This window comes from Hypanus sabinus, chromosome 5 (assembly GCF_030144855.1).
Source record: "Hypanus sabinus isolate sHypSab1 chromosome 5, sHypSab1.hap1, whole genome shotgun sequence".
NCBI lineage: Eukaryota > Metazoa > Chordata > Chondrichthyes > Myliobatiformes > Dasyatidae > Hypanus > Hypanus sabinus.
In genome coordinates this window covers 33,345,372-33,370,917 of record NC_082710.1, presented here as the reverse complement: position 1 = coordinate 33,370,917, position 25,546 = coordinate 33,345,372, and the positions used below count along the sequence as shown (strand labels likewise).

The 25,546-nt window shown below is 38.6% G+C and overlaps 1 protein-coding gene across 1 annotated transcript; it reads right to left on the bottom strand.

Moving 5' to 3' along the window:
* Positions 1-300: 300 nt before the first annotated feature.
* Positions 301-9,387, bottom strand: phax (phosphorylated adaptor for RNA export). Its single transcript, XM_059969688.1, has 5 exons — positions 9,145-9,387; positions 7,002-7,687; positions 2,723-2,843; positions 2,273-2,356; positions 301-1,051 (listed from the first exon to the last, which is right to left on the bottom strand). Exons 1-5 carry the CDS (start codon positions 9,370-9,372, stop codon positions 779-781), a joined length of 1,392 nt encoding a protein of 463 aa, XP_059825671.1. The 5' UTR covers positions 9,373-9,387; the 3' UTR covers positions 301-778.
* Positions 9,388-25,546: the final 16,159 nt, after the last annotated feature.

Sequence of the window (25,546 nt, the reverse complement as noted above, 5' to 3'; positions counted from 1 at the left end):
CCTTTCCACTTTGATCCCTTTCACGTAACAGTTCCCCCCACCCAACCAGGTCCATACACAATAGTGATTGCTCATTACTAGCTCACAAACCAGGAGCTTTCTCTATATTCTGTCAATTTAAATAATATTAAAACTAACCATTGGTCTTCTCTGCTTAGGTGTAGATCATCCCACTATTCCCAGTTTCTCCAACATCATTAGGAATATGTGTTGCATAATGACTTGTAATTTTTAGTGTATTAGTATATCCAAACCATATATAGGTTATCATTTTACGTATTTCATTGTGCTATTAATAAAACCCATTTACTAAATATCTTTTCAGTGTTTCAAATAATTTTGTAGAAGGAACCAAAGTTAATTACATTCATTCAATATGGCTTTCTTTGTTCTTAAAACCAGATTCATTTCTATTGAAATGAATCAAATGATCTGCAAAGAATATCTGCATTTTATTCATTAAAAAAGTTCTCCAAAATAGTCGATGTGCATCAAGATAAATTTACAGAATATTGATCACAAATAAACTGCTGAAATTTACCTTTGCTAATATGAATGTGTTGCTTTATGCTATATCTTTAACAATACTGTGAGATTGATACCATGACGACACTGATTTACAAGTTGACAAACAATCACCACCATAAAGAATCAAAAATGAAACCATGAAGAGGTGTTTTAAATGTAACACATTTCAAATTGAAATTTCAATGAGATCAGCAATGCAGTAACAATGATTACATTAGTTTTGTAGTAATGTCAGCACTTTTAGTAAAATTCAAAATATTTCCAAATCATTACTATGATCAAGTTCAATTGCATCTTCTGGATCTAATGTTGACTTATCCATCTGAACTTCTTCTGTATCTTCAACAGAAGCCAAGGCATCATTTGTGTCACTAGCAAAAGTCTCTCGTGAAGCATCATCATCTACTTGCAAATTCAGATCCTTGATTGCCTGTTTCATCTTTTTTCCAATTATGTGACGCCTCCTTTTCTTAGCTGCTTTTTTGGAATTATATTCCTTCTGATTTTCATCATAAAATATTTCCTGTTGATTGAAATCATGAAACATTTTCATTTTAATATAATTGCAATTTAAGCCTTTTAAAAAAGATAAATGCTGCATTTTGTAATAACATTTTCAAAGATTAACCATGAGATTAATAAGAAACCAGAGTCAAAACTATCTAAACATCTACAATGGAGGAAGCAAGTGATGTCAGAGGATGGACATGAGGAGCCTTGTAGATAACAATTGGTTCAAGGCCAATCTGAGGAATCTGAGCAAAAGATTAATAACACTTGCATTAACAGGATTCTTGGGGCTTCAAAGAACAAAAGAATACATTAATGTATGCGGTCTCACTCAAGAGACCATTCTTGACAAGAAAACTTAGCCAGTAGCTGAAATAACATTCATCGGTTGTCTAGCTGTTTATATACACTCAGTGGCCACTTTATTAGGTACAAGAACCACCTATTAAAGTGGTCACGGAGTGTATTTCTAGATGTTTGCCTTCTGCTGCTGTAGCCTATCCACTTCAAGGTTCTATGTGTTGTGCATTCAGAGATGTTTTTCAACAGTTTACAGAGAATGGTGCAAAAGTATCCAGTGAGTGGCAGTTCTGTGGGCAAAATGCCTTATTATTTGAGCTACTGTTGCTCTCCTGTCAGCTTGAACCAGTTTAGCCAGTTTCCTCCGACTTCACTCATTAACAAAGCACTTCGTCCACAGAACTGCCACTCTCACTGGATATTTTTTGCACCATTCTCTGTAAACTCCAGAGACTGTTGTGTATGAAAATCCCAAGAGATCAGCAGTTTCTTAGATACTCAAAACACCTTGTCTGGCACCAACAAACATTCCATGGTCAAAGTCATTTAGATCATATTTCTTGCCCGTTCTGATATTTAGTCTGAACAACAACAGAACCTCCTGAACATGTCTGGATGCTTTTATTCACCGAGTTGCTGCCACATCAGTGGCTGATATGTGCATATACGAGCAGTTGCACAGTTGTTCCTAATAAAGTGGCCACTGAGTGTAAGTACACTTTAAACAGTTAATCCCAAATGAAGATTAACAGCTCAAAAGGTTTAGAAGCAAAATAAGGCATATGGCATTCTCGTTGTTGCTCTGCCAAGATTGGCTAACATATGTATAATCACAATTTTCATAAAGTTTTTATTCATGCAGATAGTGAGATACAAGAAAAATAGGTGACCACTTAATTCTTAAATTCATCAATCAAATCTGTTGGACTCTTACCTTTAACTGATCTTGAGTGATACTTGGAGTATTTTTCAACAACTGCAGGTAAACTCCACCAGGCGTTCTTCTGCGACTTCCATCCTGTGTAAAAGAAAAATTTGCAGCAGCATCTTTAGATTTTAGTAAATTGGGTGAAATCCTATTGATGACACTCAATTGATGGCATTTCCCTCCACTGATCTTCCTGGAGCATAATTTCTTTAGTTTGAACTCCCTTGCATAAGCAATTGATACAAACACAATCAAAACCAACAGCATTGCAGGAGAAATATTGGTACTTTCCTTTCTTCCAAACTCACAAAAGTCAAATATAACACACCCATCGTTAGCTCAGGCAACATTAGTTTACTGAATAAAGAGTGGAGAGCGAAACCAAGACTTTACAGAGATATATATGGTTCAGTTGTCATTGATGGAACATTCTAAAGTAGAAAAACTGTTACATACAAAAATCATGAGTCCACCATTCTGTTCAACCTCAGCTGTTTGCATCAAGAGTTCTATTGCTTTCTTCTTTCCAATGTTTTGCACAACTCTAAGTATCAAAGCAGTTTTTGGCTCTCGGAGTCTGCAATTTAAAATTAAAATTTTAGTAATTTTTCCATATCACTTATTTCATAACATTTATACAGCTCACCAACAACAGTTATCTATGTAAAGGCTATTTTATAAAAATATATATACTCTACTGAAAAAATTAAACATATGGTCAACACTGATGTTTCAAAGAATGAATCTCCAGTGATCTAGTCTCTGTTCCCCTCCAAGGGTAATGTTGATCTGCCAAACAGGTTTTTCATGCAAATGATTTACAGTGCCTATGAAAAGTATTCACTCTCTCCTTGGAAGTTTTCATGTTTTATTGTTCTTCAACATTAAATCACATGGATTTCATTTGCCTTTTTTGACACTGATCAACAGAAAAAGACTCTTTCACGTCAAAGTAAAAACAGATCTATATAAACTGATCTAAATTAATTATAAATATAAAACACAATAATTAATTGCATAAGTATTCACCTTCTTTAATATGACACACCAAATCATTACTGGTGCAGCCAACTGGTTTTAGAAGTCACATAATTATTTAAATGGAGATCACCTGTGTGCAGTCAAGGTGTTTCAATTAATTGTAGTAAAAATACACCTGTATCTGGAAGGTCCAACTGCTGGTGAGTCAGTATCCTGGTAAAAACTTCACCATGAAGACAAAAGAACACTCCAAACAACTCCGCAAAAGGTTATTAAAAGCACAAGTCAGGAGATGCATACAAGAAAATTTCCAAATCACTGAATTGAGTACAATTAAGTCAATCATCTGGAAACTGAAAAAATATGGCACAACTGTAAATCTACCTACAGCAGGCCATCCTCAAAAACTACATGACCGTGCAAGACGGGGAGTAGCGAGGGAGGCCACCAAGAGACCTATGACAACTTTGGAGGAGTTACAAGCTTCAGTGGCTGAGATAGGGAAGACTGCGCATACACCAACTGTTCCCTGAATACTTCACCAGTTGCACGTTTATGGGAGTGGCAAAAAGAAAGCCACTGTTGGAAAAACAACCTTGCATTAAATTTCAGCTAGAGTTTACCAGAAGGCACATGTGAGACTCTGAAATCAGCTGGAAGAAAGTTCTATGGTCTGATGAAACCAAAATTGAGCCTTTTGGCCATTAGACTAAATCCTATGTGTGGCATAAGCCAAAAACTGCAGATTATCAAAAACACACCATCCTTACTGTGTAGCATGGTGGTGGCTGCATTGTGATGTGGGGATACTTCACTGCAGCAGGCCCTGGATGGATTGTGAAGGTAGAGGGTAAAATGAATGCAGCAAAATACAGGGAAATCCTGGAGGAAAACCTGATGCAGTCTGCAAGAGAACTGTGACCTAGGATATTTGCTTTGCTGTTTTATAAAGAAGGGGGAAAATCGAAGTTTCCAGATGTGGAAAGCTGAAAGAGATGTATTCAGAGACTCAAGGCTATAATTGCTGCCAAAGGTGTACCTACAAAATACTGATTTTGAAGGGGGTGAATAGGTTTCAACGAGATCACCCCTTCTTCAGAATTCCAGTGAATGTAGGCCCAGAGCCATCAAATGCTCTTTATATGTCAATCCTGGCATCATTTTCGTGAAATTCCTTTGAATCCTCTCCAGTTTCAGCAGATCCCTTCTAAGGGGCCGAAAATTGTTCACAATACTCCACTTCTGCAATCAATTATTTTTATAATTAATTTAGATCACTTTGCAGAGATCTATTTTCACTTTCACATGAAAGTCTTTTTCTGTTGATCAGTGTCAAAAAAGGTAAATGAAATCCACTGTAATTCAATGTTGAAAAACAACAAAACATGAAAAGTTCCCGGGTTGTGGCGAACACTTTTTATAGGCACTGTAGTTAAGTGCTTACAACACACTACATACAGGTAGTTCTGCTATAATAGTTTCATTCCTAAGAAATCTTTTATTATAGCAGATCACATTATTAAAAAGTGTGCCAATAAACAAATCATTTTTCTTTCTGGAACAAAGTTGTTTTTAGTTCATTTATTTTGTTACTCCAACACAAAAAGGCCATATGTTACATTGTTTGTTATAACAAGTATCAATAGAAGTAATTTTTTTATTAATTTCCAAGCATTCCCACGTGAAACTAGCATACTCTGTTCCCAAGAGATTGACGTCTGATTATTTTGGGGAGGTTACATTTCAAACAGTTTCCACCACAACTCCCCCCTACCAGCTTCCCAAAGGTGGAAGTGGGCTTTTTTTTTTAGCCCATTTCCAAAGTAACTAGAAGCCATTCTGTAGTTCCCCATTCCAATTGCATTATAACCAATCTTTGCAAATTCTTCAATTGTGTTATATCCAAACTGCATCATAAAAAATAAATTATAGCTGACTAACTTTCTAACTTTTCTGTTCTTGATAATCTACAAAGACTCAGTCTGTAATTGTGTCAGTTCGCTCTCCAAACTGGAAAAGTATAGCAAGATAAGGAGATCCACAATCACGATTTACCAGACCTGAAGTGCTTTAACTTAACTCTGCATGTACTGTAACATCTCAGCCACTAGTGACCTTCCTTACTGGCAGAGAGGAATCAAGTTCTTCAGAAACAAGATGAAAACATTAGTTCATAATCATCTATAAGATCATGAGTGATCTTATCTACCTGTATGCCCAGGTAATATTACATCCATCTTCTCTGCCATCACCCTACAAGGTTTTCTAACAACTCAAAATTCTCCAAGAGGAAAATTTTCACCTTGTTTGCCTTTAATATCCACCTTGTCAAACTTAGGATGTTGCATATTTTAATCAAAATCTCTGTTATTCTTTAACCTTGCGTTATTCTTTATAACCTTGTATAGCTAACTTTTCCACTACTTCAATCTGCTCATTCCAATTAATTTTCCGAATTCCTTCTAATGCATTACATCCCTTTACACCAATTCCCAGATATGTTCTCACTAAAGTTATATGTAACTGAGGAATAATTATTTTCCCCTACAGTCCTCCAAAATATTTTCTAAATATTTGCTAAACATAACTGCTATTTGCACATCATACATCACGTTACCCAGCTTCTCCTGCATTTGAGCTTTGCATTCTTAAATTATACTTCATTCGCTTGATTTTTACCCACTACTTTAACATAGTTATAGGAGCCATGTATCTGTTCTCTATCTGCTTTGTATTCTTTGTTGCTTGTTTATTATGGTAACTAGACATGAGTGGGGGGGCATGGTAAAAGTGAAGGGAATAAGTTACGTATTCTTACTTATTTCGTTGCAGTTTGTAGCTTGGGACTGGCAGAGGTTGTATCTTTCGCTGATCGCTAAATAATGCTTACTAACACTGTATAGTGCTTAGCTTACACTTGGGTATGCTGAAGTTTCATTGCTCTAAGATTGTATGTTTGCTAATTGCTAATAAAAGATCAAATAAAGGATTCGACTTTTGGAGCAATCATTGGAGCGGAGGGATGTGTCATGTGAGTAGAACTCTGTAGCAGTTGCAAGCTAGTGGCAATTGTTTTATTTTGGTTTTGCCACTACACCAGGTATAACTCTTTGCAACATTGTGTCCACTGAATTGGTGCATAGATGCTGCCTGAGCTGCTGAGTTCATCCAGCATTTTGCGTGTGCATTATTATGTACTGCAGAAAGATGGGCAGAGAACATTGCTTGTAGAAGTGGCATTAAAGTGCATGATTGCATGTGTACATTTACCCCCTGTGGGGATAAAAGCAAAACAAAAGTTCACTGAGTACTTTCAGGGTTGTCACACCTTATCAACCAACTTGCTCATGAGTTGCAACTCAGAAAACACTATTTTATATCTGGTGGGATTCGTGTAATACAAAGCCGTTTTGGAGTGGTTTTCTGATGTTCAACTATGAAACATTTGACATATGACTTTCAGGTATTGCCCATAAGAGAGGGAAAAAGGAGACCCGGTCTCCGATAGGCCACGTCACTTGATGCTTGGAAGCTGCAAGTGGCAGGCCTAATGTCTTAAAATTCCTGGCTTCATTTGTCAAAGGGCAATTTAAGATAATTAAAGGTACTAAATCCAAGTTTGATAACTTATGCCTGCACTGAACAAACCACAAAGACTTGGAGTACACTGGGCAAAGGAAAATGTTAGGAGCTACACAAACAGCCTCCAGACTGTTAATGGTACAATGACAACTAATAAGCAGCAGCAACTAACCTGTGAGCTATTTCATCAGAAATCTTCTCTGGACTATCATCTTCAGTAATATCACATTTTCCTTTATAGTCCATTTCAACTCTTTCACCCAGCCTCTCTTTAACAGGTCTTTTTCGCTTGAGGATGCCTGAATTAGACACCGGCAGTTTTTTGCTGATCTTTCCATCCTGAACATATTCATCCAATTCTTTTTCTAATTTAGCCAGTTCCTTTTCTTCCTCCTCCTCCTGTTGTTTTATCATCATTTTCTTTGCCTGTATATAATTGTAAGTCTCAGACTGCCGAGAAGCCATGTCGACGTTGCCTTCCATTCCCAGAATCCCAAGCTCTGTTGCCACTGCATCTTGATTCTGCTCCTGTAGCACACAACCCCAAACATTGTTAACTTTTCGACCTGCTGTTTTGGCAGAATTGTTAGAAGTTGCAAAACTTTCTCCAGCTGTGCCAAAAGGCGTTACTGATGGTTTTTGAGGTACATCACCTCCATTGTGTGAACATTTCTGACGTTTTTTACGCCACAACAGTCTTTCTTCTTCTTCAGAGTCTTGCTCACTGTCTTCACTGGAGTTGTCAGATGCTGTGACTCGGTAGCAATTGCTCAAATCAAATGAAGATGAACGAGGTTGAAAGTCATTTTGCGCAGTAAACAGTGTTGCAGAACAGGTGGGAACTGCAGATTGCTGGTTCTTGGAATGGAATACAATGCAGTTAGCAAGAATGAACATCTCAATCAGTTTAATGGCATTTTTTTATTTTTCAAAACATTAAATCATAGGGAAAAAAATCACTTGCTATTACACAATTTCACCTTGTTACCAATTTCTCTCTCCATCATCCCAAATCTTAAATTTCCCCCAAAATTCCCATTCCATGATTATCCAATGATCAAATATTTCATTCATACAAAAATTGTATAATAAAATTATTGTTTTATGCAATTATTCCCAAAACTGTGCAAAATCAGATTTTTGCCTGCTTATAGCTCTTTGAAATAACCAAGTTCCTTGATCAAAATTACAATAGATGTTCTCTTTATTTAACAAATGCTGTGATCCATAAAATTACATTTATCCTTTAAATTGCATTGGGAGTCTTTAACACCGTTATTAAAACCTCTACACGTGGATATTGGATATAAAAATATAACCTGTAGCTAAATTTGGATTGTTCAATCGCAGAAATAATAACTTGCATTACATTATACTTCGGACATAGTAAATTATGCCAAACATACTGTTGTCAAGCAGAATTTGATACCAGGATCTAGGGCAGGATGCTCAAAGAAGTATTCTTATAAACATCTTGAAAGGTAGAGGGATGCAGTTTGTTCAGGAAATATAACTGTGGAGGGTAGAGCAGTCAAAATCAGAAATGTACATTCATTTCAGGGACACAGGAATTTCACACATAGAGCAGAGGTGTTGCAGGACTGGAAAGCATTGCAGATGTATATATGGTAATGGCACTGATGAAGGCATTAATAAAGGTATACAAGTACAATTGAAAATCAAATCAGAAATTAGAATATTATTCAAAGTATTGCTAACAACAACTAATATAGGGTGAAAGATGTTCCTCCCGCTAGGCTACCAATCAGGCAGCAAAGCTGAACCAAAGATAATGGAATACACAAGAGGCTGCAGATGCTGGTATCTCTAATAACAATCTGCAGGAAAAATTCAGAGCGTCCAGAGAGAGGACAAATTTGGACAAATCCTGCATCAGGACCAATTAGTTATGGATGAAGTACGAAGAATGAGATCATTACAATGATCATAGCCACATATGTCAGTTACGTCTTTAATCAGAGAAGTCATTGTTCTGATAACAGCAAAATTTTGACGGAAGGATTCAAATATGGAGCTGAAATGTCACCCTGGATTAGAATGACAATATACAGTACGTCTGGGACAAAGCTCGGCAAGGATATGGACGGGAGAAGGATCTGAGGAAGAGATAGAGAGTTTCAAGTAACCGTGGCTCTTTCTCACATCGCCTGGGCCCACCTTTACCCCACGTGTGGATAGGCACCGGCTTTACCGCGAGAGAGCCCGCAGACTCCTGCATCCTCACAACCACAGTAGCTCACCAGGCCGCAACATGAATCCCCGAATATTCCCACACATCACTCCTGCACCGGTACCTGCGACTCGGCGCCGGTTGTCATTTCCAAGTCCGACTCTGAGTCCAGCACCTCGCCGTCCTCCAGCGCAGCCTCCATCTCTTCACAGCCGCATTCGGGAAAACTCTGGAGGTAATGGGGGGCCGCTTCCGGCCGCCAAGTCCCGCCTTTTTCACATCCAATCGCAGAGTTGCGGCAGCTGCCTTTACGGCTTGCCACCACAGATGGCGCTATCGTTGCCTTTGACATCTCACGCCACAGACAACGCTGGCCCTGCCTTTATTACCTCCCACCACAGTCGGCGCTACCGCTCTCCTCCTGCCGCTGCCTTTATTACCTCCCACCACAGTCGGCGCTACCGCTCTCCTCCTGCCGCTGCCTTTATTACCTCCCACCACAGACGGCGCTGCCTCAACCTTTATCACCTCCCCACGACGAAGCTGTCACTGTCGATGCTTCTAGCTTTCTCACTTCACAGCACTGCGGAGTCTATCTTTATCACCTTCCTCCCACCGCAGAAGTGGTGCTGCCCTTTGTCACTACACCTCATTTTATTACGGCTCACCTCACTTAATGCCATTTCACCATGGTGGTCACGAGGCCTTTCAGGACTTGTCAGTAATTTTGTTGCAACATCTCTGATCCTTCTCAAACTCCACAGGGATACTGTTGTGTAAACTGGACACGTTGTTTCCCCTGTTACTGTTAATAGCCTTGCTCTTGAAGGCAACTCCCGATTTACAAATCACAGAATTTAGTGTGTTTAAATCATTCAGTTAACGCTTGGGACCTCCTTAGTGCAGGAGGTTTGCAAGAGCCTGGAATTGAGCCTCCAGTGTATAGGATTATGAGAGGTTGCAGTGAAGACTCAGCCAGTTCCGCCATGGAAACAACCTTCTTTAAGGAGGCATCCATCATTAAGGACCCTCATCCACTGAGGTATGTCTTCTTATTGTATCATCAGGGAGGAGGTATAGGAGCCTGATGGTTAACAGCCAATGATTTAGGACCAGCTTCTTCCTCTACCTTTTAGATTTCTAAAATCAGTCCATGAACACTGCCTTGTTATTCCTTTATTGCACTGTTTATGTTTTTTAATTTATAGTTTTTTGTCTTTATACTGTACTGCTGACAAAAAAATTGTATTTTATGAATGCTGGAAATTCAAAGTAACATATAAAATGCTGGAGGAACTCAGCAGTTGAAGTAGCATTTATGGAGTAGAATAAACGGTGGACTTTTCTGGCTGAAACCCCCCTCATTGGGGCTGGAAAGAAAGGAAAATTAAGCCAGAATAAGGAGTAAAAAAAGCTGGCAGGTGATTCATGAAATGAAGTGAAGGGGGAAGGTGGCTGTGAATTTTATGTCATATGTCAGTGATAATAAATCTGATTCTGATGCTGAAGAAGTTTAGATGAAGAATTTGTTAGGTGCATACAGGAGGGTTTCTTAAACAAACATGTAGATTGTCCCACAAGAGGAGGGGCCAAAATGGACTTAGTGTTTTGTGGAAGAACAATTAGGGAACACTGATCACAACTCCCTGTTTTAAGATAGCTTTATATAACAATAAGAATGGACCTTGTGGGAGAGTATTAAATTGGAACCGGCCAAATTGTGAGAGTATTAGGCAGGAACTAAGGGGAGTTAATGGTGAACAGCTGTTATGGGGCAAAATTATACTTGACATGTGCCAAGTGTTTAAAGACCATCAGCACTGACTACAGGACAGGTATGTTTCAGAAAGAAGGAAGGCCAAGGTAAGGGAACCTTGGATGTCAAACTCCAATGAATATCCCTCGTAAGCTCAACCTCTTTTTCCATTTTATTTTATCTAGCGATATAGTACAGGGTCGGCCCTTCTAGCCATTTGAGTCACGCTGCCCCAGGAGCCCTACAGCCCAGATTAACCCATACCTAATCATGGAATAATTTACAATGACCGATTAACCTACTCAGTAGGACTGTGGGAAGAAACTGGATCACTTGAGGAAAACCATGCATTCCACAGGGAGGAATCAGAATCAGATTTATCATCACCAGCAACGTGAAATGTAACGTGAAATTTGTTAACTTAGCAGCAGCAGTTCAATGCAACACATAATCTAGCAGAAAGAGAAAAATAATAATAAATAAAATAAAACATAATAAATAAACAAGTAAATCAATTATGTATATTGAATAGATCTTTTTTAAATGTGCAAAATCAGAAATAATGTATATTAAAAAAAGTGAGGTAGTGTCCAAAGCTTCAATGTCCATTTAGGAATCAGATGGCAGAGGGGAAGAAGCTGTTCCTGAATCACTGAGTGTGTGCCTTCAACTTCTGTACCTCCTACCTAATGGTAACAGTGAGAAAAGGGCATGCCCTGGGTGCTGGTGGTCCTTAATAATGGACACTGCCTTTCTGAGACACCGCTCCCTAAAGATGTCCTGGGTACTTTGTTGGCTAGTACCCAAGATGGAGCTGAATAGATTTACAACCTTCTGCAGTTTCTTTCAGTCCTGTGAAGTAGCCCCTCCATACCAGACAGTGATGCAGCCTGTCAGAATGCTCTCCACGGTACAACTATAGAAGTTTTTGAGTTTATTGTTGACATGCCAAATCTCTTCAAACTCCAAATGAGGTATAGCGCCTGTCTTGCCTTCTTTATGATTACATCAATATGTTGGGACCAGGTTAGATCCTCAGAGATCTTGGCACCAAGGAACTTGAAGCTACTCACTCTCTCTACTTCTGATCCCTCTATGAGGATTGGTATGTAGTCCTTCATCTTACCCTTCCTGAAGTCCACAATCAGCTCTTTCATTTTACTGACGTTGAGTAAAAGGTCGTTGCAGCGCACCATTCCACTAGTTGGCATATCTCATTCCTGTACACCCTCTCGTCATCACCTGAGATTCTACCAACAATGGTTGTATCGTCAGCAAATTTGTAGATGGTACTTGAGCTATGCCTAGCCACACAGTCATGTGTATACAGAGAGTAGAGCAGTGGGCTAAGCACACTCTCCTGAAGTGTGCCAGTATTGATCGTCAGCAAGGAGGATACGTTATCACCAATCCACACAGACTGTGGTCTTCCAGTTAGGAAGTCAAGGATCCAATTACAGAGGGAGGTACAGAGGCCCAGGTTCTGCAACTTCTCTATCAGGATTGTGGGAATGATGGTATTAAATGCTGAGCTATAGTCAATGAACAGCATCCTGATATACGTGCTTGTGTTGTCTAGGTGGTCTAAAGCCATGTGGAGAGCCATTGAGATTGCGTCTGCCGTTGACCTATTGTGGCGATAGGCAGATTACAATGGGTCCAGATCCTTGCTAAGGCAGGAGTTCAGTCTAGTCATAACCAACCTCTCAAAGCGTTTCATCACTGTTGATGTGAGTGATACCAGGCGATAGTCATTAAGGCAGCCCACATTATTCTTCTTTGGCACTGGTATAATTGTTGCCTTTTTGAAGCAAGTGTGAACTTCTGCCTGTAGCAGTGAGAGGTTGAAAATGTCCTTGAATACTCCCAATAGTTGGTTGGCCAGGGTTTTCAGAGCCTTACCAGATACTCCATCTGGACCTTCTGCCTTACAAGGGTTCACTCTCTTTAAAAACAATCTAACATTGGCCTCTGAGACAGAGATCACAGGGTCATCATGGAGACTCCTTAAAGAATGGCGCTGGAATTGAATACTGAAGCCCCGAACACCCCAAGCTGTAACAGCAGTGAGCTAACCACTATGCTACCATACCACACATTTCTAAGTCCCTTGAGTCCTGGCAACATCTTCATAAATCCCTTCTGCACTTTTTACAGCTGAATGGTATCTTTCCTACAGCAGGGTGACTAAGTAATAAAACAACATCCTCTGGCACATCAGGCCGCAACCTTGCCAATCTTTAGCATTTGTATTTTCTACATGGCTGAGTTGCTAGCTTGATGCTCAACCCGGCACAGATGGAAAGTGTGCAAGGAGATGGCCAGATTCGAATCCGGGACCACTCACCCCCAAGTCCGGTGTGAATGGCACTACACCACCAACCGGCAAAGGGTGACTAAATTTGATACAACATTCCAAATGTGGCCTCAGCAACTGCAAAATAAAATCCCAAAATAACATAATTAGACCGCTGACTGATGAAGGCCAATGTGTCAAAAGCCTTTTTCACCACCCTGTCTAGCTATGGCACTACTTTTAGGTAACTATGTACCTAGGAACCAGGTCCCTCTGTTCTAGAGTACTTCCCATTCACTGTGAAACTCTTGGCCTGATTTGCCTTTCCAAAATGCATACCTTTCACTTATGTTAATTAAACTCCATATGCCTTTCCTCAGCTCACTTACCCAGCTGATTAAGATCCCATTGTAGTCCTTAATGACTGTAAGGGATTCAGGAATTACGAAATTATGTGAATATAGCATATATCAATTTGGAATTAGAAAGATAGCTATGTAAACAAACAAAATGCTGGAGGAATTCAGCAGGCAGTTGACGATTCGGGGCGAGACCTTTCTTCTGCCCCGAAATATTGACTGTTTACTCTTTTTCCATAGATGCTGCCTGGCCTGCTGAGTTCCTCCAGCATTTTGTGGGTGTTGTTCTGGATTTTCAGCATTTGCAGATTTTCTCTTGTTTTTGTATAACAAGCAGTACTGGATACAGACACATGCTGATGACTCACAACAGGGGCAGGCTGGTCAAGAGCTATGGTTTACAAAGCTAAGTGACTAGGAGATTTTTTTTTAGGCATCTAACTAAGTTAATTTTCACCATTGTGACTGAGTTCAAGAAAACTTGGAGACCAGGCAGATATTGTCACTTATCATATTAAGTATGGTCACAGTCATATTTGACATATCAATTGGGATATTTGTGTTCTCAGTCAACTCAAGGTCTGGATTCCCTGTCTTCAGAAGCTTTCTGAGCATCTTTGTAAACTACTTTCTCCCAGTAAAGTTTGGATGTTCAGAGCTGGCTCCCATTATAGATATGTAGCTCAATGGAAGCATTGTTAGACTCAAAATATTGAAGTAAATAATGTCAAAGTCAAACTATATTTATTATCAAATTACATATACAGTGGCATGCAAAAGTTCGGACAACCTGGTCAAAATTTTTGTTACTGTGAATAGCTAAGTGAGTAAAGATGACCTAATTTCCAAAAGGCACAAAGTTAAAGGTGACACAATTCATTAATATTTTAAGCAATATTACTTATTTATTTCCATCTTCTATAGTTTCAAACTAACAAGAAAGGAAAAGGGCCCAAAGCAAAAGTTTGGGCACCCTGGTCAGTACTTAGTAACACCCCCTTTGGCAAGTATCATAGCTTGTAAACGATTTCTGTAGCCAGCTAGGAGTCTTGTTTGGGGGATTTTCACGCATTCTTCCTTGCAAAAGGCTTCTAGTTCTATGAGATTCTTGGGCTGTCTTGTATGCACTGCTCTTTTGAGGTCTATCTACAGATTTTCAATGATGTTTAGGTCAGGGGACTGTGAGGGCCATGGCAAAATCTTCAGCTTGCACCTCTTGAGGTAGTCCATTGTGGATTTTGAGGTGCATTAGTATTGTTATCCTGTTGTAGAAGCCATCCTCTTTTCATCTTCACCTTTTTTTTTTACTGACAGTGTGATGTTTGCTTCCAGAATTTGCTGGTATTTAATTGAATTCATTCTTCCCACTACCAGTGAAATGTTCCCTGTGCCACTGGCTGGAACACAAGCCCAAAGCATGATCGATCCACCCCCATGCTTAACAGTTGGAGAGGTGTTCATTTCATGAGATTCTGGACCCTTTTTTCTCCAAACATACCCTTGCTCATTGCGGCTAAAAAGTTCTATTTTAACCTCATCAATCCATAGGACTTGTTTCCAAAATGCATCAGGCTTGTTCCTTTGCAAACTTCTGATGCTGAATTTTGTGTTAAGGACACAGGAAAGGTTTTCTTCAGATGACTCTTCCATGAAGGTTATATTTGTGCAGTAGAACAGAGCACCACCACTCCAGAGTCTGCTAAATCTTCCTGAATGTCTTTTGCAGTCAAACAGAGGTTTTGATTTGCCTTTCTAGCAATCCTATGAGCAGTTCTCTTGGAAAGTTTTCTTGGTCATCCAGAACTCAACTTGACTTCCACCATTCCTGTTAACTACATTACATTATGAACTGAGCAAACAGCTAGCTGAAAATGCTTTATCTTCTTATAGCGTTCTCCTGCTTTATAGGTATAATTTATTTTAATTTTCAGAGTGCTAGGCAACTACTTAGAGAAACCCATGGCTGCTGATTGTTAGGACAAGGTTTGACGAGTCAGGCTATTTATAAAGCTTTGAAATTTGCATCACCTGGCCTTTCCTAATAATGACTGTGAACAAGCCATAACCCTAATAAGCTAATTTAAGTTTGAGACCTTGGTAAAAGTTATCTGAGAACTCAAATCTCCTGGGGTGCCCAAACATTTGCATGGTGCTCCTTTCCCTTTTTTTCACTCTAAAATCGTACTAAGCAAAAATAATACACTAATCTTGCTTAAAGTGTTGAAAAGAATGTTTCATCTTTAACTTTATGACTTTTGGAGATCAGTTCATCTTCTACTTACTTAACTATTCACAGGAAAAGAAATTTTGACCAGTTGTGCCCAAACTTTTCCATGCCACTGTTTGTCACCATATATTACCTTGAGATTCATTTTCTTGTAGGTGTTTACAGAAAATGTTAAGAAAATAGAACTTAAAGAAAAATTATACATAAACAAAGTCTGACAATTAACCAACGTGCAAAAGGAGACGATTGTGCAAATTTTGAAAAAATAACATTGAGAACATGAATTTGTAAAATCCTTGAAAGTGAGTCGGTTTGTGGAATCAGTTCAGAATTCAGGTGAAGTCATTATAACGAAATTTGATTGAATCGCTTGCTGTTAACTTTGATCTCAAGAAATCAGGAGATGGTAAAGAGCTGATCAGGGACATATAAAAATTGTGTGTGTGTAGAACTATATGATAGTATTGGGTAGTTTGGTGAGACATGGCCACCAGCTGTGAAATTAGGTTACTGACTGTTGAGATCAGAGAGGTGGTATATACAGTACATCTTTGGGAGACAGTATAGTATTTTATTTACTAAACAATAAAGTGTGTTTTTTGTGTGGTAACAGTTTTGTGTGAAAGGAATACAGCAGGCATTATAAGCTTAGTAGCACAGGAGGAGGAGAATGCAAAGAATGTGCCCTCTGGTTTTAAGTATGTATCCTCTCAAAATATAGAAACCCTACAGCAAACTCTCAGGTTAGCAGGAAAGGAAATTGGTTGCAGTCCACCATCACTGCAATGTCCAGGATAAAGAAGCACGCAGTAAATCATTATGGACACTAACCACCCTGTAAACTGCCTTTTCCAAAAGCTCCCTTCTAGAAAGCACTGTAGGCCTATTAAAACAAAAAATAATTCATGTCATCTTAAAAGTTTCTTCCCCCAGGTAGTTATTCTGATCAACCACTTGAGTTAACCCTCCCTGCCCTCCTATATCCGTTACCTCAGTTATTGTACTGCATTGTACACACTTTAAATCATATTTTATAATCCGGTTTACTTGGGAAATACATGCAGGCATTTATTTATGTATGCACATTTTATTCCAGATCTGTACTTTAATCTCTAAATTTATCTTTATATAACTCTTTATCGTTGTTGAATATTGTTGATTTTTGTTGCATATTGTGCCAATACACCACAGCATATTGCTAAGACATACCAATGTATATGGTGAATAAAACTGATCCTTGTTTCATTTTTACCCTTCCTTTGTCTTTGTTTAGTATAGGAGTTAGCATGGAAGTACCTGCAGCAGAGAAATAAATGTCCAACATAGCAAGAGACAAAATGGAGAAGGCAAGGGACAAGTACAGCGAAGAGCTAGGCAGGATGCAAATTGTGACAGGGATATAACAAACAGTTAGGGAGAGGAATTAGCAAACAATAGAAGGATGGATTAGTGATAGACCTTGATAGACCTTGAGTAATAAATGGAAAAGACATTGCAGGTGGGTAGCAGTTATGGGAATAGTCAAATAGCAAAACAATGAGGTAGATTTGGAGGTTTTGACCCATGAAGCTGAAAGGATGGAATATGCCAGCAACCAGGAGAGGTTATAGCCAGCCGTGCCTGTTGGGATGGCACCTAGTAAGATCAGACAATGGCCAGGGCAAGAATCCTGATGTACACAGCCAGCCCTTAACATTGATTACCATTATCCATAAACCCTTCATGTCTGGGGATAAACAGAACATTTTTACTGAGCTGCCCCCAAATAAAATTGCTTGTGCAAATGCAGAATTCCAGTGCAAGCTTGAAGAAATGATTGAAATTCACCAAAAGCATCCCAAAGATACGTATGTGTTGGTTAAAGCTAAATGGGTGTTTGGGGTTCAGTTCCAGCACTGTCTGTAAGGAGCTTATACATTTTCTCCACGGCTGTGCGGATGCTCCAGCCTCCTCCCATGGTCCGAAGATGTAACAATTAGTAGGTTAATTGGCCATGTAAACTGTCCGGTGACCAGGATAGTGTTAATTGTGTGAGGCTTGTTGGACCGGAAGAGTCTGTTCTACACAGTATCTCGAAATAAAATAAACAAGCATAGCCTGCGGTGTGTATATGGGCAACAAGTGAGTGTGCCAGAAACAAGGAAAGATATTGCTACTCTGAGGAGGAAAGAGTAACTGGGAATAATAATATCAGTGGTTCAGAAAGATGACAAATCCACCATGGACTATGAAGAACAGGAATACTCAGGGCTGTGCAATCCAGGAAGGGATGAGCAGCCTTCCTTATAAGGAAGGCCTGAGTTCAGCCCACCAGGAAGTTTTAGTCTTGGGAATAGCTGTGGGATCAAACTACTCAACAGTGTCATGGGTCAGGGAGATAGACCAGGGGAGAAGGAAGAGAGCAGTGAATATAGCTGCTGCAAGGACACAGAGGACTTACTTTGTGTGCCAATGACTGGGACACTGAGTGAGGGACAGCTTAGAAAGGTAAATGAGGTGATTTGTTACAGCTGTGGTTTCTCAGGCTATGGTTGGATGCAGTGTCCCAATAAGGGGTGAAGATGTGAAAGTTGTCCACTAAGACAGGTAGAGACCACAGCAGCACCCTTTCTGTCTGAAATCGGTGAGGTCGGCATCCAGGTCAGACAACTGTCTGGTGACAGTATCCACTGTTAGTACCGATCAGCGATAGATGCATACAATAGGGCTATCACAAATTCAGGAAAGGGAGAAATCACATGGATGAGTCAGGGTCAGTAAACAATAATTATCCACGAAACAAACATCATGGCCACAGCAACCTTGATAAGAGGGTTAGGAGACAAGATAATGTGTATGAATCATGCCAGGAGGTCGCAAGGGTAGGGGCCATACTCAGATTAGATCTTTAAAAACAGACCAGATGCCTGCAGAGGTGGCAGCAATTAAAGTAAAGATACACCAGAAAGGAAATGTATGGAGCAGAAAGGGAATCAGTGGGCATATAACAGGACAAAAAAAAAAATGAGACAATAGAAATTAAAAGTGTAGAGAAAGAAATTTCAAAGGCCAATTTCTTGAGATTATACAGAGATGTGAAGGAAAATCATAACCAGGGTGAAGTGTTGAGGGACAGAACAAAACAGCGGCACCATACTGCTGGCCGGACAGAGCTGGAGAAAGAGAAGATAATGCTCCTACAATCTGGTGACCAAGGGAGTTGCCTGCAAAGCTGCCTAGGACCACAGGGAGTTCTACTGATGAATGCCAGCATAGTTTGTGTGCAGATCCAGTTAGGCAGCCAGTGGAAACACTGGATTCGGGGCAAATGGTATGACTCGCTTTCTTGTTGCCCTCACAGGCTGACCAAGGGTCCGAGCCCACCAACTCACAACGTAGTTGCAGAGAATTTAAATGACCAGCCTGCTGTGCTACCACTGATAGAAACATAACAATGAATGAAAAGCAACAGGAACCCAAAGTGTGTGTGCCAGCCAGCCACAATGAAGTGTTAAAGTATAATGGTAATTGTACTTTGTAATAAAGGCTAATCTGAAAGGTAGATGATTAGTTATATAGATCAAAATAGAAAGATATTGGGAAAATAGATGGTAAAGTATTTGAGATATGAGAGATAATAAGTTCCAAAATATCAAAAGCAAGGCAGACCTTGGGAGAGGAGTGAGAATGTGTGTGTGTGTGAGAGTGAGAGTGAGAGTGAGAGTGAGAGTGAGAGTGAGAGTGAGAGTGAGAGTGAGAGTGAGAGTGAGAGTGAGAGTGAGAGAGAGAGAGAGAGTGAGAGTGAGAGTGAGAGTGAGAGAGAGAGAGAGAGTGAGAGTGAGAGTGAGAGTGAGAGAGAGAGAGAGAGAGAGTGAGAGTGAGAGTGAGAGTGAGTGAGAGTGAGAGTGAGAGTGAGAGTGAGAGTGAGAGTGAGAGTGAGAGTGAGAGAGAGAGAGAGAGAGAGAGAGAGAATGAGAATTGGAGAAGAGAAATTGTAGAGCAGTGAAGGCCGTCACTCCAGCCTGGATGGGAGTGAACCTAAATGAGATGTGCCCTTTCAGTGGTTGCACTAGTGAATGTAAGGACACTCTAGGAGAAGTCTTTGGGGTGATATCCTTACCGCTACTCAAACTGAGACCACCCCCAAACCATCTTGTAGACACATCAGTAGACTGTGAGACTTGTGATTGTTCTGACAATTTTCTGTGATGGCATGGAAAATGTTGACGAAATAAGTTACCTGGCTCATACCCTTGGTCACACAACAATTACTGACAGCCAGACAGTCTGATAGTTTCAGTTATACAGAGACTAAATGGGCAAAGATTGTGATGTATACTGTGTTGGCAAGGAAACAGCAAGGAATGTGTTACGAGAGACAAAGCTGCATTCTAAAGACTGATTAAAGTTATCAAGGAAAAATGCATTCAAGAAGATGTGATCAAAGATCTGGAATGTTTTATTGCCATCACTACTAGAGCCGGTTAGGGAAGATGGAATGTGCAGATGTAGATTCACTGAGAGACATGTTAGTCGAGTAATTGGAAATTAGATTCTAAGCAAAGAGCATCTTTGCTACCCCTACTTAATTATATCCTCCTTGAAGTTTAGCATTCTGGGGACAGATTTCTTTCCAGGGGTCAAGAATGGGATATATAGTAGGAATTCTGCAAAAATAATAGCTATTAATTCAAACAAGAAACAATGTTCTTAATGTAAATTGCCAAACAGATTGAAGTCGAAAAGGTTTATGAAGAAACAGTTCTGTCTATAGAGACTGTTGGCCCACAGCAGGGAACTGGATGTTCAGGGGACATAGTTGCAAAGCAAAGTAACCATGAGACATCCTTGTATGTATTAGTCAAATATTAGACAACGGGATCATGTTAATTGCTCTACACCAAACCAGGCAATATAGGCTATGTTATTTTGCACCACTGTGACCAAATTCAAGGAAGCTTGCAGACCACATCAGTCATGGTCACAGGTATATTTGATCGAACAACGGTTGGGATACTCAGAGAGTCAACACTCACACTAATTTTGGGTATCTGGGTTCTCAGCCTTCAGAAGCTTTAAGACCATTCTTGTGAACTATTTTGTCCCAGCAAAGTTGTTTGAACATTCAGAGGTGTCTTCCATTACAGATATGTAACTCAGACAAACAATATTGAAGTAAGTAATCATTGTAACTATGGAAATTATACTGAATTATTTGCATTTACCTTTGATCTTAAGGGTATAAAATGTGGTGCTCATTTTATACTTTTTCTACCAAGAGATTCTCTGACTGTTTGCCTACTTATTGTGATGAATAAAGACTTTTCTATCACCTGTTTCAATGCCTCTTCAGTGACTTAAGATCACAGTCACAACAATAACTATCTTGGCTGTCTATGACACCACCTATTTTAGTGTCATCTGCAAACTTAATAACCACACCTTGTGCATTCTCATCCAAATCATTCATATAGATGAAAAACAATAATGGGCTCAACCTGACCCCTGAGGCACACCACTAGTCATTGACATCCAGCCCAAGAAACAATCTTCCACCATCAGCGTCTGCTTGCTAGCATCAAAGTCATTGTATACACTGTTAGCTAGCTCACTCTGGATCCCAAGCAATTCCAAGTCTGTTATGTGAAACCTGAATCGGTGTCCTTACTGAAGTCCATATAGATTAAATCTACTACCATGCCCTCATCCACCTTCTTGGTTACTTCTTCAAAAAATTCTATCAAATTCATGAAATACTATCTCCCTCACACAATGCTGTGCTGACTATTCCTAATCAACCCCTGTCTTTCCGAGGGCATGCATATCTAATTGCTCAGATTCCCCTCCAGTAGCTAACACAGATGTTGGGCTAGCTGGTCTATACTTTCCAGGTTTTTCTTCTCATTTTAAGAATCTTTTTATTGATACATAATCTTCTACAACTATAGAGTAATACAAAACTTCAACAAATTGAAATGTATACAATTAGTAAAGCTGAAGAAAAAAAACTAATCATAATATATAAAAATGAAAAACAAATTATATAGAAAAAAGGAAGAAAAACCCATTAACTACAAAAAAAAAACCATTAGGAATCAACCCCTGGAAGCAATACGTTTAGCAATCATCCAAATATATTTTAAAAAGTCATCAACTGCCAATTCACATTTTTTTAAAAAAAGATAATAAAATTGAAAGGAAACCATATAGAATAATTCAAATTAAATGGTAATAATTGGCAAAAGAACCCCATCTTCTCTTGTTACGTAGCCCGTAACTGGGTGTCTTACCAGCAAAGATAGAAGTGACCGTTGGAGTCTGGTAATGCTATTTTCAACAGTATTTATTAGCAAAAATATACAAAACAATATCAATGCAAATATACAGATAATATACGTTAACAATACTAAACCTAAAAGTGCGGGTATAATAATAATCAATAATAAAACAAGCTCTATTGTTGTCTAGGGGATAATGAATTGTCAGATGGGAATATAAAGTTCAATTTAGTTCATGCAGGCTGCGGTAGTTGTCAATCGATGTGTTGCAATTGTTGGAGAGAGAGAGACGAGAGAAAGAGAGCGCGCAAACAGTAACAGCTATGGTCTTTGCCAACCTTCCTTTATGATTTCGATCCGTCGATGTGTCGTTGTTGTGGCCATTCAAGTGTGACCCCTCCGTCCTTCAGCTAGACCGTTCTTCCGTGGTGGACTCATCACCCAGGCAAGGGTGGACACGCACACACAAGCCCCCACCAGTCTCGCTATAAACACTGAGAGTTAAAATTTACTGACTCTTCGTTCGGTCCCCGATGTCCCACACTGTCTCGTGGGTTTCTGCTGCTCACTAGCATTTCTCCTGGTGCGTCTGAGGGGTGTTACCCCAGACCTCACTTTTATCCCCACTCACGGGGTCTCAGGTGCCAATCAGGTTGGGATGATGTAACCCATCAAACCAGCCCACTCTGGTTGCCCCCTGAGGGGTTTCAATGAATAGAACAGTACCAAGTAAACAATCCTTCTCCAAAAGACAATAGCAGTAAATCTCCTCTTTTATCACTAGGAGACCATCCACCCTGGGTAACTCTTAGCTGTGTCTCTCGCTCATTAACTTTCATGAGCTGTTATCAATAACAACTGCCCTGGTAGATTTCCTTTGTCTCTCTTACTTCCTTGATAACAGCATCGAAATAGCAGCAATTTGCGATTCTCCAAAGGGGGGGGGGGCATGGGCGACTCTGCACCCTTCTGCCCATCAGAGTTGTTCATCCTTCGTAACACTCTCAAAATCAAATCGAAGAGTTCTACTTCTAATTTTTTCCAAACTGAGACATAACATTACTTGAGAAAACCATTCAATTAATGTAGGGGAAGAGACATCTTTCCATTTTAATAAAATAACCCTTCTTGCCAACAATGTAACAAATGCAATTACATGTTGATCTGAAGATGAAATACCCTGAATATGATGCGAAACTATTCCAAATAGAACAGTTAGTCTATTAGGTTGTAAATTAATTTTCAAAGCTTTAGAGATTGTAGAAAATAAAGATTTCCAAAACAGTTTTAATGAAGAACATATGTGACAAAGTAGCTACTTCAGTTTTACATCTATCACAGTGATTATCTACACTAGGAAATATTTTAGATAGTCTCTCCTTTGTTAAATAATAACGACAGACAATTTTAAATGGAATTAAACAGTGATTGGCACATATAGAAGAAGAACTTAGGTTTTTTCAAAATTCAAACCCAATCTTCATTCACAAAGGTCATATTGAGTTCTCTCTCCCAATCTTGTTTAATCTTTAGTGATAGGTTCTCTTTTTGTAACGAAATTAAATTATAAATTCTACTAATGGAACCTTTCACTAAGGGATTCAATTTCAAATTGGTATTCAACAAATCAGATTCTTGTAAATATGGAAACTTAGGTAAATATTGTTGTAAAAAATGTCTAACCTGAAAATATTGCAAAAAATGTGTATGAGGGAGAATTTATTAATTAATTCTTCAAAAGTCATCAATCGACCATCACAGAATAAATCTGTAAAAAAAAAGGATCCCTTTATTTTTCCATAGGAAAAAATGGGGTCGATTATTGAAGGTTTAAATGAAAGGTTTCGATATATGAAACTAGACAACTTAAATTGTTTAAAATTTAAAAAGTTATGAAACTGAATCCAAATCTGTAAAGATTGTTCAATAACTGGGTAAAACTTTAAATTTGGAATTTTAGAGAGCTGTAAAGGTAACGGAGCTTCTAATATTGAAGTTAAATAAAATTGTTAAACAGCTTTTAATTCCAAATCGACCCAAAGTGATTTTTGGTTCTTATCGAGCCAGTATAACCAAAAACATAATTGTCTAATATTCACAGCCCAATAATACAATCTTAAATTAGGAAGTGCAAGTCCACCATCTTTTTTGGGTTTTTGTAAATAGTACTTGCTGATTCTTGGTCTCTTATTGTTCCAAATAAAGGAAGAAATAAGAGAGTCAATTTGATCAAAAAAATTTTTAGTTAAAAAGATAGGTATATTTTGGAAAATATATAAAAATCTAGGTAAAAACATCATTTTAACAGCATGGATATGATGTATTAAAGAAAGAGTAAGTGGATTCTATCTAGAAAATAGTAATTTCATGGAGTCTACTAGAGGAACTATATTAGCTTTATAAAGATCTTTATATTTTTTTAGTAATTATAGTACCTAAATATCTAAATGTATTAACAATTTTAAAAGGGATATCATTATATGTACTAACAGGAGCATTTAATGGAAACAATTCACTTTTATTCAAATTAAGTTTATATCCTGAAAACTTTCAAAAATCTCTAAGTGTTTCCAAAAGGTTAGGAATTGATTCCTCAAGACTCGAAATAAAAATCAAAAGATCATCTGCATAAAGAGAAATCTTATGTATGGTTCCAATTATAGAAATACCATGAATGTTTTTGGCCTCCTGTAATGTTATAGCTAAAGGTTCCAATACAAGATTAAATAATAAAGGGGTTAATGGCCATCCCTGTCTAGTACCACGAGAAAGTGAAAAGAAAGAAGACCTGTAATTGTTAGTAATGACTGTGGCAATAGGGTTCTTATAGATAATTTGAATCCATCTATTAAAATTATTACCAAAACTAAATTTTTCTAATACTTTGAACAGGTATGGCCACTCAACTCTATCGAATAACTTTTCTGCATCAAGAGAGATAACACATTGAGGTTGCTTAGATAATGGTGAATAAATAATGTTCATCAACCTCCAAACATCAGAGAAAGAGCCTTTAATAAAGCCCGTTTGATCCATAGAGATGATTTTAATTAAAATATTTTCCAAGCAGTTAGCCATTATTTTAGAGAGAATTTTTGCATCCCCATTTAATAGCAAAATAGGTCTATATGATGAGCATTCAACAGGGTCTTTATCTATTTTAAGAATTAAGGAAATAGATGTTTCATAAAAAGAAGGTAAATTACCCTTCTCAAAGGACTCATGAAATATTTCCAAAAGATACGGAGAAAGTAATCTCTCAAATTTTTTGAAAAATCCCACCAAATAACCATCAAGTCTGGGAGCTTTACCTGATTGCATTGATGAAATAGCTTTCTGAATTTTATCCTCGGTAATTGGAGTATCAAGCATCTGTTGATCTTCACCAGAAATTTGTAGAAATTTAATCTTATATAAAAAAGCTTCCATTTTGGAGGAATCTCCTAAAAAAATCACCATTTTTAAATTGTCCAATCTGTCTTTAAAACACAGGGAAATCCAAATAATTACTTAAAAAAAAATCTTCAATAAAGCATACGGAATAAAAAAAGACAATTAATTCATTTAAATGCTGCAAAAAAAAAGTTCTAGATGGTTCGAACTTAACTACAGCCTATCAACAGTTCTCGCA